General features: G+C 45.1%; 2 protein-coding genes across 3 annotated transcripts in view; both read right to left on the bottom strand.

The window, feature by feature from the left end:
- LOC126248043 (uncharacterized) overlaps positions 1 to 3,269 on the bottom strand; it is a 706,800-nt gene extending 703,531 nt beyond the window's left edge. For both annotated transcript variants that reach the window (XM_049948671.1, XM_049948672.1), the window contains exon 1: positions 3,219 to 3,269. In XM_049948671.1, coding sequence (XP_049804628.1) covers positions 3,219 to 3,237 — 19 coding nt within the window. In that variant the 5' untranslated portion in view covers positions 3,238 to 3,269. The remainder of the gene's footprint in view (positions 1 to 3,218) is intronic.
- The window catches only part of LOC126248044 (uncharacterized), a 557,758-nt gene that overhangs the window by 337,293 nt on the left and 201,558 nt on the right, over positions 1 to 18,907 (bottom strand). The window lies entirely within an intron of this gene.

Genomic DNA, 18,907 nt, shown 5'->3' with positions numbered 1-18,907 from the left:
TAGAGACTCCTACAGTATTATCAACACTGAAGAAACCAGATCGTACTACCACAAGAGGCTGGAGACGCAGAGCACAGTATCTCCTCAACAAACTACTTCCTAACAATGACCACATTCAGGACAATCAACTTCACACCGTCCTTCGCAGACTACTTCATGAAAAATACGAAAACGAAGGTATCACCATCCACTTTTGCTCGCGAGGAAGTTGCACTGGCAATACACAAAATAAAGAACAAAAAGGCTCCGGGTCCTGATGGCATCCACTACGAAGCCATCAAAGAAGCTGCTCCATTTATCGTACCATAGCTGACAGTCATCCTGAATGCTGCTCTACAAAAATCACGACTACCGAATGTGTGGACGACGCAAATGCAGCTATAATCAAGAAAGCGGAGGAGAAAGACCCGAGTGACCCTAAGACGTACAGACCAATACGTCTCATTAACAGTCTGACGAAGGTGTAAGGAAGATTGATGTGTGACGAAGTTCAGTCGCACCGGTAGCTCTCCAGCCTTAGCCCACATCAGTTTGGTTTTCGAGCACATAAATCCGTCGACGACGCAGTAAATAGGGCCATAGAAATGACACAGACAATACACGACAAATACATAGTGGCAATCCTGTTTACATAGCTGGTGCTTTCGACAACTTTTTGTGGCCGCGCGCTGTTTGTAAGACTTAGAGAGATGAATGTTCCACTGCCTCTATACAACAACCTTAGAAATTACTGTAAAAGCAGGATAGTGAAATGGAAGACTGGTCACCGAAAGATTGTAAAGAGAGCAACAAAGGGTTGTCCGCACGGAGCCATATGTGGATCGTTTTCTGGGACATAGGAATAGAACCACTACTGAATGCACTAGAAGACGACGACATGGCTAACGGGGTGGTTGAGTTCGCTGATGATGGTATCTGGAAACTCCAGATCCCAATCAAAGAGCAAAGCCACGCGGCTCCTCACGTTCATCGGCGAATGGTGCACGAACAACAAACTCACAATAGCAACAAACATAACTGTTTACCTACTTCTAAGAGGCATACTGAGAAGGAATCCAATTATAAAGTTGAACAGCCGGCCGAAGTGGCCGTGCAGTTAAAGGCGCTGCAGTCTGGAACCGCAAGACCGCTACGGTCGCAGGTTCGAATCCTGCCTCGGGCATGGATGTTTGTGATGTCCTTAGGTTAGTTAGGTTTAACTAGTTCTAAGTTCTAGGGGACTAATGACCTCAGCAGTTGAGTCCCACAGTGCTCAGAGCCATTTGAACCATATAAAGTTGAACAACATATCTACGAAAAGGAAAGCTATGACGAGACACCTTGCATTTATACTGACGAACATTTACACTTGAATGAACATGTCAGACTGACAATTAACTAAGCGACGAAACTCATGAATAAACTTCCACGGCTGAACAATATAAGATACAGACTACCCATTCAGACAATGAAGACATATTACACAGCACTCAGTGAGTCAATAACTTGTTTTGCGGCTTGTGCTTGGGCCTATCTATTATGGTTAGGTACGCATAAAAACATTGTGAGGCGCGGCCAGAGGGGTATTCTGCTCAGCATGTCTGAGGCTTTCGGCACGACCTCGATTGAGGCACTGTGCTTGCTACTGGGAGTCTTTCCTATAGATATTACAATTCGCCAGAGAGCAGCTGCCTACTGGCGGAAGAGGGGGAGATGCGACAAAATATGTGAAATAACTGGAAAAGACTTAACCGACAAACGGAATTTAAACAAGTGGAGAACTGTTATATAGCAGACAGAATGGGCACAACTGACAAGGGAAAACGAGTCTACTCTTTCTTCCCCAATATACGAGAGCGGCCTAAAGTTGACTGACGCTGTGCCTGTGGTGGGAATGGCTCACCTGAACACATAGTGCTCATCTGCGATGCCCTGGGACACGTAAGACCGAGTTTAGGAAACCAGGATATAGGACAGTTAACGCGCAGATAAGATGACTGGAACTCTATATACAACGTTGCAGACGAAGTATCGCGAGCACTGCATGCGGCATACAGACAGGAGAGACCATACGCTACAATAAGACAGGCTCCACATTGGATCTGCAGTACATATTAAACGACACAGACAAACACAGACACGGAATCGGATGTTATATCGCACACAGGAAGTGAAGACGAGATAAACATACAAACATAGCAAAAGTAAGCGAAGGTTCTACAGCACTAAATCGAATCGATTTGAAATTGTAACACTGTGTAGCTGTATGTTATACCATTTCATAGTATGTAACACTATCTGAAGATGTGACATTTCTTCTTCTTTCGGTGCATCAGTTGTGACTGGCTTGAAGTTTTACTGAGCCCTCGCACTTGATGCAGCTGACTATGGCATTTTAAATCAACTCTCAATCTCCACTGTTACCTTAAGTTCGAAAACACATCTGACGTGTAACATATGTAACCACACACACAGAAGGAAAGACATCATATCTAAGTCAAATTGCCATCTCTTGTTTCTTCTATTAAATACACTTTTAATTTTAATTTAAAATACGTCCACAACATATTATGTATCTTATTTATTATCATTATCTGACTTAGCAGCAAGGTAAAATTGTGTACATGCATTTGTACTTACTATATATATTTTTTTCTCTCTTTTTTTTTTAATTTATCCTTTTGTAAAGTTTTCCAACAACAAAGATGTACTAGTAATAAAACTGAATTTGTATAATATAACACGTAAAATCACACAATGTGCGACCTGCTATAGAACAACAGGCAGCAGGTCTTTACTTGAGATATAAATAAATAAATCTCGAAAATCTAATTACACGATCTCCATAGCTGGTGTTCTAAGACCAATTTAAATACACTCAGCCTTCTACCTTAGCTGCTACCATAACGATCGTGAAAACACGTTCTAATTAGCTATCAAGTAGCGTTTCCTCGTGTGCGGGAAGTGTGTCAGTAAGATGTCAGTGAAAAATATTCTCTACGATTCATTTTACAGTCATCTTACGCATTGATAAGTATGCAGTTATCATATCCTTTGAGAGCAGTTTGTAAAAAGTGCTCCAATTCACCAATTTGTCATATAGAAAAGAAAACAAGAACAATCTGCAGAACTTTATAACTGAATTACAGAAAATAGTTTGAAGCAAGTTTTACGAAGGTTCTACACACGGAACAAGTTAATATATGGAAACTATTGTTGTAAAAATATTACAGGCTTACCTACTAGTGAGCAGCGCATGTTGTCATCACGGTCGTCAGACGAGACTGAAATGCCGGCAACCTCAACGCATGCGTAAGCGGGGTCAGCCAGTAGGAGAGAGCCGGGAAGAGATAAGGGAGAAAAAACTGACAGTTTAGTTCACAAGGATGTATGCCCTCTGTTTCTTGCAGAGGCATCGACCTCTTCGAAAACAGAACACACATTTCAGTCAAGGAATATGGAAAACAGCCCCGGATAGGTGTGCGTGTTAAACCACCGCTTCCGGAAGGGGAGCTGCGCTGGCCCCGGTTCGAATCCGCCCTGCGGATTAACCGTGAGGGTCGGTGTGCTGGTCAAACTGTATGTGGTTTCGAGGTGATATCCAACATCCCACTAGCTGAATACTGGGCTGGTACCCAAGTATCGCCTCTCTAGCACAATTCAGAAACATTTGGAAAGCTTTCACTCACTTCCATCTCGAATACCAACACGCAGACAGTTGGACTACACATATTCCGTCTCTGAGGGTAACCAGGTCGCGACAGGTTGGACATCCGGCCACCACTTAAATTAACAATATCCGTTAATAACCGTGCCGTCCCTGCGCCGTTGCAGGACAAAGGCACGAGAAAAAGAAGAAGAAGAAGAAGAAGAAGAAAACGTCATGGAATATGGCAACTACTGACGACATTTCCGATACTCTAAACAATTGTGAAATTTGAATGATGTTACAAGAGAAAAAACTGAAGTGTTTCTTTCATTACGATGTGCAAGAAACGTGTCTCTTGTCGCTAATATTAACCTCACTATTAACAAAACTTTAGTGTTAAATTCGCTTCACTGCTTAACGAATATTCGGGCGGTGGTAAAATGTAGTCTCACAGTAAATGCGGATCTGACCCCATAAGCTACACAGGGGTTATAGCAAATGAAACTTCCCACAGTAAAGTTGTGCCGGGATAAAGAAACCCGGTGGATGTGTGGAACCACTTTGTCTAGTACACCTTGAGGTATCTTGCTTATAGCAGTTCTCCTGCTTAGTTTCTTCTCCGACAGTGGCGAGCTCTAACGTTTGTGCCATAAACCGTGACAAGTTGGTAGGTGTAAAAGCTCAGCATAATACGAATCGGAAAATGTTAGGATGCCAACTAAATTTCTTTCATTTCATTAATCGCAAAATTAATAAAACGATTTCTACAGCCAATCTATCGTTAATATTCATAACAAGATTCCCGGTCACTGACCATTAGTTCCCGAGCATCGCAAAAGTCACAAAAATGCTTCACGCGATCTTAGAATCACCAAGAGATGGCACAAATGTGTTTCCCGAGAAAACTTTAGCAATTAATTCCGTCTTTATGCGGAGTTGTACTTCACACACCAGTTCGCATGTTGCCACCACGAAAACCGATCGTAGACTGCCTTGAATTAACACAACATCGCACAAGTAAGTCATCCGAGGCAATTTTTCAACAAACTGTTCCGTCTTTACACGAGAGCAGATTTTATGCATGGATTCATGTATTAACTTCTTGGAAACCGATCGTAGACTAATAGTGGGCTGTCTTAGCCGTTCGGCCCTCTCAGGGCGCAGTTGTGATTCGTGCCAAGTTTAAAGCTACAATGAGGGTTTAATGTATCCTGTTAAAATTAACCGCTGTTTAAAGGTATTTGTCCCCACACGAGAGATGACAAATGTCTTTAATACTCATAACAACATTTCAGGTCATTAATCAGTGTCACAGCCGACAGGGGAATGAATGTTGGAAATATCCTCTGCCACAATATGTACACAGGGACACACAGTGATCCTACGAGTGGCTTACAGATGAAAATCTAGTGCGTCCGCCCCCTACTTCTCCTAACTGAATTGAGCCAAGTTCCTTACCTCGCGTCTTGTACACGTTGCCCCGGTTGGTTTCTTCTACGTCGGTCGCGAGCTGTAATGTTTGCGCGATAAACAAAATGGTTCAAATGGCGGCTTGCGGAATATGTATGTAGATGTAGAACAGCCAGCATGTACCAACACCATATTTCAGATTTATTAACATTTTTTTCTATACTGAAAAGGCTCAAAGTTAAGTTCGAAAAGAACGTCGTCTTCCCTCCATGGATTTCCATTGGAGTTCCCGAAGCATCTGCGTAACATTTGCGAGTTGTTCGAAGCTATCCATAGCAAACCTAGCAGCCCACCTCTAAATTGCTTCGATGTCTTTCTTTAATCCGACCTGGTACGGATCGCATACACTCTAGCAGTAGTCAAGAACTGGTCGCACTAGGATCCTATATGCGGTCTCCTTTACAGATGAACCTCACTTTCCTAAAATTCTCCCAGTAAACCGAAATCGACCATTCAGCTTCGCTACCACAATCGTCGCATGCTCATTCCATTTCATATCGCTTTGCGACATTACGCCCAGATGTTTAAACGACGTGACTGTCTCAAGCAGGACACTAATAACGCTGTATCCGAACAACACGGGTTCGATTTTTCTACTCATCCGCATTAACTTACATTTTTCTGCATTTAGAGCCAGCTGCCGTTCATCACACCTACTAGAAATTTTGAATTGTGTCTAAGACACTGGTACCTCTGAGGCTGAGACGGAAAGATAGCATGCCTAGAGGACATGCAGATACAGCTTACCGCCATCTATCGGACTTACAGAAAGTTCGACTTATTGGTACGAGGGATATGGGAGCGTCATACCAACAATAAAAAGGGAGATCATTAGAGAAGGAGTAGAAGCTTGTATTGTTTCAAGCATGGGAAAAGAACACGGCCGTGCCCCTTCAGAGGAATCATCCCGGCAATTGGCTGGAGCTATTTAGGGAAATCACTGAAAACGCAAACGTGGACGGTCGGGCGCGGATTTTAACCGTCGTCTTCGCGAATGCGAGTCCACTGTGCTAACCTTTGCGCCACCTCGATAGGTTTCGTGCTAACAGAGCTCACAGATAGTTGGCTGCAGTACAATGAGTGCAGAAGGAATGCTAACGAGGTGAAAGTGGGACAACAACGTGGCAATGAGTAGGCGCAGGTGTTATAGGCGATCTACACCGCGAGATGATTGTAGGGTTGTTCGGCTGCCTTTGACAGATAAACGGATGACAACAGCTGAAAGACAGACAGAGTGTCACCACCAACTCCCGGAAACAGAGTACTCTAGTACAAGTGCGTAGGCTTCCGCGGAGAGAGTCACTTGACATAGAAGTTCTCTGAGTATCGTACCGTGTCACAACGTAAAAAACTGTACTGGAGAAACCGGTGTACCGACCACGGGTACAGTGACCTCCTCCTGGGTCTACAGATGCGTTTTAGCTGTGAGGAGTCCCTTATATTTTGTCATTGCCGCTCACTGAGCATGCCGTTACGTCAAAATTTTAGAAGGTAGTGGTTACGACTGGTCACTTGAGGCGAAAGAAGCGGGAACTTCATTACAATAGGTTGCTACGGTGGAAGGAATGGGGATCTGCTTTTGTCTATTGTTGCTACGGTTGGTGCTCATCTGTGAATAAGGCACGGGCTCTTGTTTCCCTCCTGCTGGACGCAGGCCGCGCGGCGGCATTTAATCCGACAAGACTGCGGCGAAGAAAATAAATTTAACGAAACCTGCGTACTGGCTAAGCAGCCAGATTTGAAAAAGTGCAGATAAGAGAGACCATAGAAATAATAAAACACCCTAACAACAGAAACGGAGAGGATGGATACGGGCTTGCCCCACCTCGGCTGCCAGCCCTCGAGAGTCCAACAGGCCGCACCAGTAACACGTGACGTGAGCACTGGTCCAGCAGGTGGACAACAGCAGCTCACGCCTCATTCACCGATCACCACCAATCGTAGCAAACAACGCAACAGCAGCAGCTCCACCGTAGCAACCTGTTATAATAAAGTTCCCGTTCCGTCCGCTTCGAGTGACGAATCATAACCGCGAGCTTTCAAAATTATGACGTAATGTCATGCTCAATGAGCATCAGTGGCCCCAGAAGGTGGCCACTAACGGTGGCCGAAACGTTGTTTCTTTTTCTTTTTTTTATACATTATGAAGCGGTACGATACTCTGAAACCGTTTATGTCAAGAGTACTGGAAGCTGGGCTGAGGCCTCGAGTCGCCACACATCTTTTTCCACTGATTCCATATCACAGACAACAGACCTACATGGTGCGAGCCTGAGTCAACTGGGATATAGCGTGGCATTCCGGGGTGTGCAACGGCAAGTTTCATTAACGTTTTCAGTAGTCAGATCGACGCCAACGGATCCAGAGGCGATCTGACATGGCGAAATATCGCACGAAGCAGCGATCCTCGAGACCCGTACTTATCCAGGTCCTGCAGTTGTGATGTGGGGAGCTGTTCAGTATAACAGGGCTGGTTTGGTAGTAGTTGATGAGGGACTGAGTGCTCACCAGTATGTGGCAAGAATAATAAACCCTACTTCTACCTCATCTACATGATTACTCTGCAATTCGCAATTAAGTGCTTGGCAGACGGTTCGTGGTACCGTTTTTAAGCTACATCACTACCGTCTCACTCTCGAACAGCGCGTGGGAAAAACGAACCCTTTCCGTGCGAGCTCTGATTTCTCTTATGTTATTTTGATGATAAATTCTCCCTATGTAGGTGGGCGCTAAAAAAAATATTTTCACACTCTGAGGAGAGCGTTGATGATTGAAACTTCGTGAAAAGGTCCTACCGCAGCGAAAAACGCCTTTGTTTTAATGACTGCCACCCCAATTCGTGTATCATATTCGTGGCACAGTCTCCCCTATTTCGCGGTAATACAAAACGAGCTGCCCATCTTTGAAATTTTTCGATGTCATCCGTAGTAGACCTGCTACATCTTCTAAGTGTTCTGCCAATAAATCACAGTCTTTGGTTTGCTTTTCGCACAACATTATATATGTCATCTTTCCAATTTAATTTATTTGTAATTTCTATTCCTAAATATTTAGTTGAGTTTGCAGCCTTTAAATCTGTGAGATTTATTGTGTAACCAAAATTTAGCAGATTCTTTTTAGTGGTCTTGTGGGTGACTTCACAGTTTTCATGACAGAGTCAATTGCCACTTTTTGTACCATACAGCTATCTTGTCTAAATCAGTTTGCAATTCGTTTTGATCATCTGATAACTAAATGACTTTACATGACGGTAGATAACAGCATCATCTGCAAACACACTAAGAGGACCACTCAGATTTTCTCAAAAATCGTTTATGTAGATCAGGAACAACAGAGGGCCTATAACACTTTCTTAGGGAACGGCAGATATCACTTCCGCTTTATTCGAAGACTTTCCGTCAATTATTACGGACTGTATAGGCACTTCAGTCCGGAACCGCGCGACTGCTACGGTCGCAGGTTCGAATCCTGCCTCGGGCATGGATGTGTGTGATGTCGTTAGGTTAGTTAGGTTTAAGTAGTTCTAAGTTCTAGGGGACTGATGACCTCAGATGTTAAGTCCCATAGTGCTCAGAGCCATTTGAACCATTACGGACTCTGATCTTTCTGGTAGCAAATCAGGAATCCGGTCACACAGCAGAGACGTATTCCCTGTTAAGACCTTTCATGACCAGGTTTCCAAGTAGCATATTCGACCAAAATAGTGCACGACTCCACTCGGCTTCGTAGTGTAACACATTACATGGCCATCAGTGTATTTGATAGTTTAACAGTTGGCAGGTGAACACCTGAGGATAATGAGCCGAGTGTCGTGTATCTGTCAGTCCAGGAGTAAACGAAGATAGTGCTGATGTAAGCATTAACCTGGAAAGGGAAGGAAGGAGGGGTGGATAGTGTTTACCGTCCCGTCGACGACGAAGGCACTAGAGACGGGGCACGAACTTGGAAAGGACGAGGACAGGGAAGTGAGCTCTTTTCAAAGCAAACATCCTCGAATTTTGCCTGAAGAAATTTGGGGAAATTGGAAAAACCTAAGTTCGGATGGAGGGAAGGGGTTTCGAACACTGCTCCTTCCAAATGCGATTCCAGTGTCCTAACCACAGCGGCGTCTCGCTCGGTCAGTCACATCGAAGACAGGAAGCAAGCACGTTTTCAGTTGATCGTCCAGTCAATAGTGAGTACAATGGGAACGGAGCACATGCGCGGATCACATAATACACTGGGGTGACAAAATTCATCTGGCACCTCCTAGTACTGTATCGGACCGACTTTTTCCTGTTATATGGCAGCAACTCGACGTTGCACGGAATCAACAAGTCACTGGAAGTCCTGAGCAGAAATATTCGGCTATGCTACCTCCATAGCCGTCCATAACTGCGAAAATGTAGCCGGTTCAGGATTTTGTGCACGACCTGACCTCTATTATGTCCCATTAATGTACGATGGAATTCATGTCGGGCGATCTGGGTAGCCCAATCTTTCGCTCGAATGTCCAGGATGTTCTTCAAACCAATCACGAGCAGTTGTGGCCTGGTGACGTAGAGGACTGTCATCCATAAAAATTGCGGTGTTGTTCGGGAAAGCGAAGTCCATAAATGGCTGCAAATGGTACACATGTAGTCGAACATAGCCATTTCCAGTCAATAATCGGTTCAGTTGGACTAGGGGACCTAGTCCAGTCCATGTAAACACAGTCCACACCATTATGGAGCTACAAGTTTGCATAGCGCCTTTTTGACAACGTGGGTCCATGACTTCGTGGGGTCTGCGACACACTCGAACCCTACCATCAGCTCTTACCAACTGAAATCGGGACTCATCTGACCAGGCCACGTTTTTCCAGTCGTCTAGGGTCCAACCGATATGGTCAAGAGCTCAGGAGAGGTGCTGCAGACGATGCCGTGCTATTAGAAAAGACACTCGCGTCGGTCGTCTTGCAGTAGCCCATTAACGCTATATTTCACCGCGCTGTCCTAACATATGTTCGTCGTGCGTCCCACATTGATTTCTGCGGTTATTTGATGCAGTGTTGCTTTTGTGTTAGCACTTACAACTCTACGCAAACGCCGCTGCTCTCGGTCGTTAAGTGAAGGACGTCGGCCACTGCGTTTTCCGTGGTGAGGGTTAATTCCTGAAATATGGTATTCTCGGCACATGAATGTCCCAGGCGTCTAGCTTCAACTACCATTCTGCATGGGGCCATAAAAACATTGGAAGCCTTTTCACATGAAGCACCTGAGTATAAATGGCAACTCCGCCATTGCACTATCCTGTATTCCTCGTGTACGCAATGTGTGCATTTGCATATCGCTATCCCATGACTTTTGTCACCTTAACGTAATCTTTTTTCCTATACGTGATCCAGTATTTTCACGGGATCGGCATGTTAATTTTCGGATTTAGCAATGTTAGTGGTCCAGCCAGATGTCCTTCCTGTGGCCGCCCCTTCCTCCTCCCGCCTCCCTTCCTCACTCCTACGCTATGGAATTTATGCACCCCATCTATCGTTACCCCACGTGAAAGCTTGCGAATGTCTTCGAAATGTTTGCGATTCGTGCAACTGAGGCAGGACTTTGATACCAGCCCGATATTCACGTAGTCGAATGTGTGAAACCACCTAAAAGGCACATCCAGGCTGGCCGGAACAGTGGCCCTCGTCTTTAATCTATCGGGAGTATAAGATCAGGGGCCGGGACGTCTCCCTGATTTCCAGAAGCGGCGCGCTAAATCGCGCGGCTATTCGGATAGCTCGGCCTGCACAATAATGCGACAGGAAATCGACAGCAGCCTTTTAAAACTTACACATTGGCATTTTCCTTAACTGATTTAGGGAAAACACATAATATCCCCATCGGATGAGCCTAGGCCGAACTATCTGTCAAGTAAGGTACTCTTTTCTTAACATCTCTAATCATCTGCTTGTCGACGGCATGTTAAACTCTGATCTTCTTTCTTTATTTTTTTTTTTTACTATAGAAATCTGAGTTTCATTCTGCTACATATGTTAACGTATTTATTACTCAATGTGGACATTAACAGGTGTACAACAGGGTTTGTGGACTTCAGTGAGAGCACAAAATCGCACTATAATTCATACCGACACATGAAACGCCACCACAAAACGCCGAGCCACCAGATGCACGCGTTCGCTTTTTATTGTTTTTATGGGCGTTAGGTTAAGAGTTCAGATGGGCTATCACTTGGCTATTTTGGATATTTACAGTGGACCGTCTGACCGAGTATTGACGCAGTGCCTTTCCTTTAATGCTGTTTGACAAGTCACTGTACGTTGGACAGCAAACGTCGACACTTAGGCTAGCAGAATTTAGTACATCTACATATGCACTTCATAAATTACTGTTAGGTATTTGGTAAAAGACGCTGTTTTCTTTATTATACTATTAAGTGTTCTTTCAATTCCATTAATGCATCGTTGGAAACACCTTCTTAGATTCTGTCTGCTTAATATTGTGTGTACTGTTCCGGTACCATTTAAGCAAGACAGCGCCCATTCGTTATGACTTCTTTGTACACATTTGAAGCTAAATGTTGACCGCAGCCTGCTTATACGGACCGAGAAAAATTCCAATGTAAGTTATGCTGTCTCTTTCGCAGACGAGATTTACCTTGCAGTACGAATGGAATGAAGGCTTACAGTACCTTTACCGACTATCCAACTTTCCTCATTGACACTACTGCGTACTCTTGTGGATCATCAGGTCCTTACATCAGGTGAAATATTAACAGCACATAGCAGAGAGATATATAACAGAATTTCTGACCCAGATTGCCACCTGTGCATTCTAGAGCAACAACTGGGTGATTAGTGCCACATAGGCAAAAGGTCATCTCTGATGGATACATTTGTTGGCAGAGATAGGGAGTTATCCAGTTATTTGCTTTTAAATTTTCAGTCAATATTATGCAACATTTTAGTAACTGCGACAACTCTTATTGAATAAGTATCGTGTTTCTAACATTCATCAGATGATTGAAATAAATGGCTGTAGCTCCGTCATAAGTTTCGGACACTTGTATCCATTTTCAAACCATCCTGCATAGAAGATTACAATTGACCTGGCAGTTTTATACAAACGAAGCACATATTCGTAATTCAATTATAGAACGCTAATATACGTGTAAGGTATACAAATTTGTCATGGTTGTATTTTACAAATTGCCTTACTATAGAAAAAAGTTACATACCGTACTGTAAGTGTGACAAATACAGGCGATAGACCATGAACAGAATCTGACCCTGCAGTAAGAAAGCAATATATGACAGAATTAACATCAACAAAATGCACCACATAGGACGGACATTAGACAATTGGTGTGCAGAGACACCAGTGATCATCAAGTAAAACTCTAGAGGCCACTTACAGCTGCGCGTGTCGAAGATAAAATGTTTATTGACTATATAATACATTATTTTTTCCTTTTATTAACTTAATGTAGATTTAAAAATCCTGCACTGCCAAAAATTCTTTTTCTAAGACTACACATTGGACTCTAGGGAGCGAACTACACCAAACTGCTATGTTTTACGTCATTATAAGACGTCACCTCCAGTTGTTTAGTCAGTAAACATTTCATCTCAGACACGCGCCAGTGTAAGTGGCCTCTGGCGTTTTACTTGGTGACCACTGGTGTCTCTGCACACCAGTTCTCTAATTTCCGTCTTATGTGGTGCATTTTGCTGTTGTTAAGTCTGCCATATACCGCTTTGATTACTACACAGGCAGACTCTGTATAGGAACTATCGCCTGTATTTGTCACACTTACAGCACGGTATATAATTAGTAAGGCAACCAGTAAAATAGAATCATGACGAATTTGTGTACCTTTCACATATATTTGTGTACTATAATTGTATTACGAATACGTGCCTCATTTGTATAAACCTGTCATGTAAACTAATCTCCTTTGATGGATGGTTTGATTATGGACACAAATATCCCAAATTAGGCACCATCAATATATACATACAAGTTGCATGTATGCTTCTCAATGCAACTTATGACGGAGCTGCGGACCTGCAGCATGCTGCAAGTTCGTATTCATCAGATGGTACACAAGGGGAAAGTGACACATTATTATAGCAGGACAAGTCACTTCTATTGCATGCTGCACTACACTTGTAGTGACACAGGCACATGACGCTGTTTTTCAACATAGTGACCAAGTCTCTGTAAATAACGCTGGGAACTTCCTATCCAACGTTCAGTACCTCGACGATAGAAATCCGCTCCTTGGCCACGAAGCCATTTCGGAACATCTGTGTGAACGTCCTCACGATCGGAAAATCTACGACTGCTTCGAATCAGTTTCTCGATTGGCTGGTCGTCGATGTCGATGGCCTTCCTTCCCGACCATCAGCTACGTCTGTGCAGCCTTTCTGGAATTGTAGGTAGGCCTACAATTTCAGTAGGGAGTGGACGCAACATTGCACTTGGTCCATATACCGCGAGAATTTTACGGTGAATCGGTGTACAGTTTAGACGTAGTACTTCTCAGTGGATAGAACTGCGAAGTGGCCTGGGACTTGTTAAGAAAGATGGAAAGGATTTCTTTACGTGTCAGTAGGCAGTGATGCTGAAATACTGTGATATGTTTTCGATCGATGCCCATTAATAAGTTTCAAATATCATGTGTGCGATCGAAATTGGGAGTGATTGGTGTTGCAGCAGTGTTAGAGCGTATGTAGACAAGAGATTCGCTGGAGGGGTTTAAGTTAGACCCGTTTGAAGGTAGAGGACATCTTCTAGGCAAGAAGCAAGTATGGTCTGAGAGAGGGTTGCTGTGGGGCTGGAATGTTGTATGTTTCTCGTCTGTGAGCTAGAAGGAGGCCTCCAATGATTTGTCGAGTTTACGGGCACAGTGATGTTATGCCTGGGCCACACAAGACTGCAGTGCTGGAGCTACCGTGCAGTTAATACGTCACAGATGTATTTTAATAATTGCTAGAATGATTTACTTTTAATAAGGCTGACGCTCAGTGAGATATAGAGAACACTTTGCAACGTCTCCAGTTTTGTTAGTCTGTTCTCTCACAGGAACGTGGGAACACTGTTTCTGATAGTGACGTTTCCTTGAAAAATTACTGCCACTCGTTCTACATCTACATGTATAATCTGCCAACCACCTTACAGTGTGTAGCGAAGAGTACTTCTTTTCCTCTGTTACCTTTTCCGTTCGCAAATGATGAGTGGGAAGAATTTTGGTAAGCCTCCGTATGACCTCTAATTTCCCTGATTGTCTTGTCGTTGTCATTTTATGACCAAATAATATCTCTCCAGAACCTTCTCGGAGCGTACACAGTCGGAATTTCAACAGTCAACCTCTCCATGATGCTCAACGCCTCTTTTGTAGCGCCTACCATCGGAGCTTGTTCAGCGTAACCGTAACGTTCTCGCGCCGATTAAATGATCCTATAACGAAACGTGCCACCCTTCGTTGAACCCTCTTTATCTCCTTAATTAATCAAGCTGGCATGCAACATTTAAGAAGCAGTTAAACAAATATTTGGTAACCAATTTCTCCTGTGAATAAAATAAATTTCATTGAGAGTCTTCCAATGAATCTTAGCTTGACACCTCCTATCTTACAATTTTTTATGAGCTCATTTCACTTTAGATCGTTCCGGATGGTTGCTCCTAGATATTTTACTACAGAGTGCTGTTTCCAGCGTGATTCGCAATAGTATAATCGAACAGTAGCGGATCTTTTCGCCTGTTTATGCGCAATAAGTTACATTTATTTACGTTCAGGGTCAACTGCTAGTCCCTAAACCGAATGTAGATCATACGTAGATTTTCCCGCATTTAGTTGCGGTTTTCTGTCATGATGACCTTCCTACTGCAAGATGGGAATACGTCACACCTGTGGTCGGAGCTGAAAGGAGACTGTTCATTGACGTTAAAATACAAATCTTCAGAGTGAAGCTTGACGTAGCCCAATTACTGTAAAATAACGATAATACCCCTACACATCGTCTTGCAGTTGCAGCTGTATCGATCTCACCATGGTATTGCAGGTGGACGCTGAAGTGGCTGCAGAATCAGTCATTGGCGGAACCAATGACCCTCGCCATCAGCTAAGTGCAGAGCAGGCCGAAATTTTTCTAAGCACCCAATACATCGTCTCAGGCGTCATGACAGGTCAGTGGAGTCTACGTTGGTTCTAAGTACTGAAGTCTGGCGGCAGAGGCTCACACAGATAGTGATTTCTGATAGAATGTTAATTAAAAGAAAATCTTGTCTTACCACGTTTGGCACCTCTTACCAAATTCAGATTGGCTGGGCTCCAGATCTTCCGAGCGCCGACTAATAAAAATGCTCCTTAGAAAAGATCAGCCCCTTCCTCTAGCTAGTTAACTAATAACTGTCCCGTTTATCTCTCTGACCTGTAGTTTATTTATCTTAACCAATGCTGACGGTACTTACATGGGACAAGCATTTGTTATTTACAGACTCAGTACATTTGTTTGTCTCACGTTTTCTAAGTCCCAAAACTGCGGGGCCCCAATACGTGTTTTAAATGTTTGTCTCTGGGGTCCGGTATTTTCTGGAGAAACAGCCAACTGTCAAAAAAAATTTTTTTTTGTGGTTTTAGGGCGCACAACTACATTGGTCATTAGCGCCCAGACTAAGTTAGGAATGCACCGCGAGGCACAAGGTTAAAACAGCAACTAAAAGGGACAATACTATAAAAGACAGGCAGAGGATTTAAAAAAAAACAGCATAATCAAATGTCCTTAGACAGGTTTGTCAAGTTGATAAAACGAAGAACGCGAGCAGCTGCTCCTGGGTCATCCGCTAAAATGGCATCCAGAGTACATGGCAGGCCAAGATCAAGACGCAGTGTATTAAAATCCGGACAGGACGTTAAAATGTGGCGGACCGTCAGCAATTGCCCACATGGGCAGAACGGCGCCGGCGCAGCCGTCAGCAGATGACGATGGCTGAACCGGCAGTGTCCAATTCGTAACGGGGCCAAAACGACCTCCTCCCGCCGAGAAGGGCGTGAGGAGGACGTCCAAGCCGCGGGGAGAGGTTTCAAGGCCCGAAGCTTGTTGTCCGTAAGTGCAGCCCAATCGGCATGCCACAGCGATAAAATGCGCCGACAAATGACCCCGCTACAATCTGATGAAGGGACATAACAAGAAGCTGTCCGAGGCTGGAGGACCGCAGCCTTGGCCGCGGCATCTGCAGCTTCGTTCCCAGGGATACCGACATGGTCACGAACCCACATAAAGCTAACCGGAGAACCGTCGTCCACCAGCTGCTGAAGAGAGCGTTGGATCCGGTGCACGAAAGGGTGAACCGGATACGGATCACTGAGGCTCTGGATGGCGCTCAGGGAATCGGAGCAGATGACATAAGCAGAATGTCGGTGGCGGCAGATGTAAAGAACAGCCTGGTAGAGGGCAAAGAGCTCAGCTGTGAAGACCGAACAATGGCCATGGAGCCGGTATTTGAAACTGTGTGCCCAGACAATAAAAGAACACCCGACCCCGTCATTGGTCTTAGAGACATCTGTATAAATGAAGGTCATATTAATGAACTTCGAACGAAGTTCGACAAAACGGGAGTGGTATACCGAACCGGGGGTAACCTCCTTTGGGAGCGAGTTGAGGTCAAGGTGAACGCGAACCTGAGCCTGGAGCCAAGGTGGCGTGTGGCTCTCGCCCACTCTAAAGGTTGCAGGGAGTGAAAAATCAAGGTGTTGAAGGAGGCGACGAAAGCTAACTCCAGGGGGTAGCAGGACAGACATACAACCCGTATTGACGTTCGAGAGAGTCGTCAAAAAAGGAACGATAAGACGGGTGGTCGGGCATTGACAGTAGCCGACAGGCATACCGACAAAGCAGTATATCGCGCCGGTAGGTGAGTGGCAATTCACCGGCTTCAGCATGAAGGCTCTCGACGGGACTAGTATAAAACGCTCCGATCGCAAGACGTAAACCCCGATGTTGTATGGAGTTGAGGCGGCGTAAGATCGACGGCCGTGCAGAGGAGTATACGAAGCTCCCATAATCCAGCTTGGAGCGGACGATCGACCGATATAGGCGAAGTAGGACGGTTCGATCCGCTCCCCACGACATACCACTGAGAACACGGAGGACATTTAGAGAACGGGTACAACGGGCAGCCGAATATGACATGTGGAGACCAGCTAAGTTTCCTGTCAAATGGAAGACCTAAAAATTTTGTTGTCTCCACGAATGGGAGAGCAACGGGACCGAGTCGTAAGGACGGTGGGAGAAACTCTTTGTAGCGCCAGAAGTTAATACAGACCGTCTTCTCGGCAGAAAAACGGAAGCCATTGGCGACACTCCAGGAGTAAAGACGGTCAAGAGAACGCTGAAGACAGCGCTCCAGGAAACATGTACGCTGCGCGCTGCAATGGATGGTAAAATCGTCCACGAAAAGGGAGCCTGATACATCAGCTGAGAGGCAATCCATTATTGGATTGATCGCTATGGCGAAGAGAGCGACGCTCAAAACTGAGCCCTGTGGCACCCCATTCACCTGGCGAAAGGTGTCTGACAGAGCACACACGTACCCTGAACTGTCGATCCATTAAAAAGGAACGAATAAAAAGAGGGAGGCGACCGCGAAGGCCCCATGTATGCATGGTGCGGAGAATGCCCGCCCTCCAACAGGTGTCGTAAGCCTTCTCCAAATCAAAGAACACAGCCGCGGTCGGGCGCTTCCACAAGAAGTTTTTCATAATGAAAGTCGACAAGGTAACCAGATGGTCAACAGCAGAGCGGCGCCTACGAAATCCACATTGTACAATGGTAAGTAGGCGTCGAGACTCGAGCAGCCAAACCAATCGAGAGTTAACCACTCGCTCCATCACCTAACAGACACAGCTGGTAAGCGAGATGGGTCGATAACTGGAAGGGAAGTGCTTGTCCTTCCCTGGCTTAGGAATCGGTACAACAATAGACTCACGCCAGCATGCGGGAACATGTCCCTCAATCCAGATGCGATTATAAGTACGAAGAAGGAAACCTTTACCCGCAGGAGAAAGGTTCTTCAGCATCTGAATATGAATAGAATCAGGCCCTGGAGCGGAGGACCGTGACCGGGCAAGTGCATTTTCGAGTTCCCGCATGGTGAAGGGGGCATTATAACTTTCACGATTCGAGGAGCGGAAGTTAGGTGGCCTAGCCTCCTCTGCCTGTTTTCGGGGGAGGAAGGCAGGGTGGTAATGAGCGGAGCTCGAAACCTCTGCGAGAAAGCGGCCGAAGGCATTTGAGACATCCTCAGGGGCCACAAGGACGTCATTCGCGACCGTCAAGCCAGAAACTGGTGAGTGGACCTTAGTGCCAGATAGCCGGCGCAGGCTACCCCAGACAACAGAAGGAGGAGTAAAACTGTTGAAGGGGCTTGTGAAAGCAGTCCAGCTGGCTTTCTTGCTTTCTTTAATAATACGACGACACTGCGCACGTAATCGTTTATAACTGATACAATTCGCCACTGTAGGGTGGCGTTTAACGGTGCGTGAAGCACGTCGACGAGCACGTAAAGCGTCTCTACATGCAGCGGTCCACCAAGGGACCCGTAAGCGACGTGGAGAAGGAGTGTGAGGGATGGAATATTCAGCAGCAGTGAGAATGACTTCCATGAGGTGTGCGACCTGACTATCGCAGCTTGTGAAGGTTTGATCCTGAAAGGTCGCCCTGGAAGAGAAGAGCCCCCAGTCTGCTTTGGAGATGTTCCAACTAGTTGAGCACGGAGAGGGGGTATGATGCAGGAGATGGATAACACACGGGAAGTGGTCGCTCGAATATGTATC

This window comes from Schistocerca nitens, chromosome 3 (assembly GCF_023898315.1).
Source record: "Schistocerca nitens isolate TAMUIC-IGC-003100 chromosome 3, iqSchNite1.1, whole genome shotgun sequence".
In the NCBI taxonomy this organism is placed as follows: Eukaryota; Metazoa; Arthropoda; class Insecta; order Orthoptera; family Acrididae; genus Schistocerca; species Schistocerca nitens.
This window is presented reverse-complemented; position numbering and strand designations above follow the sequence as displayed.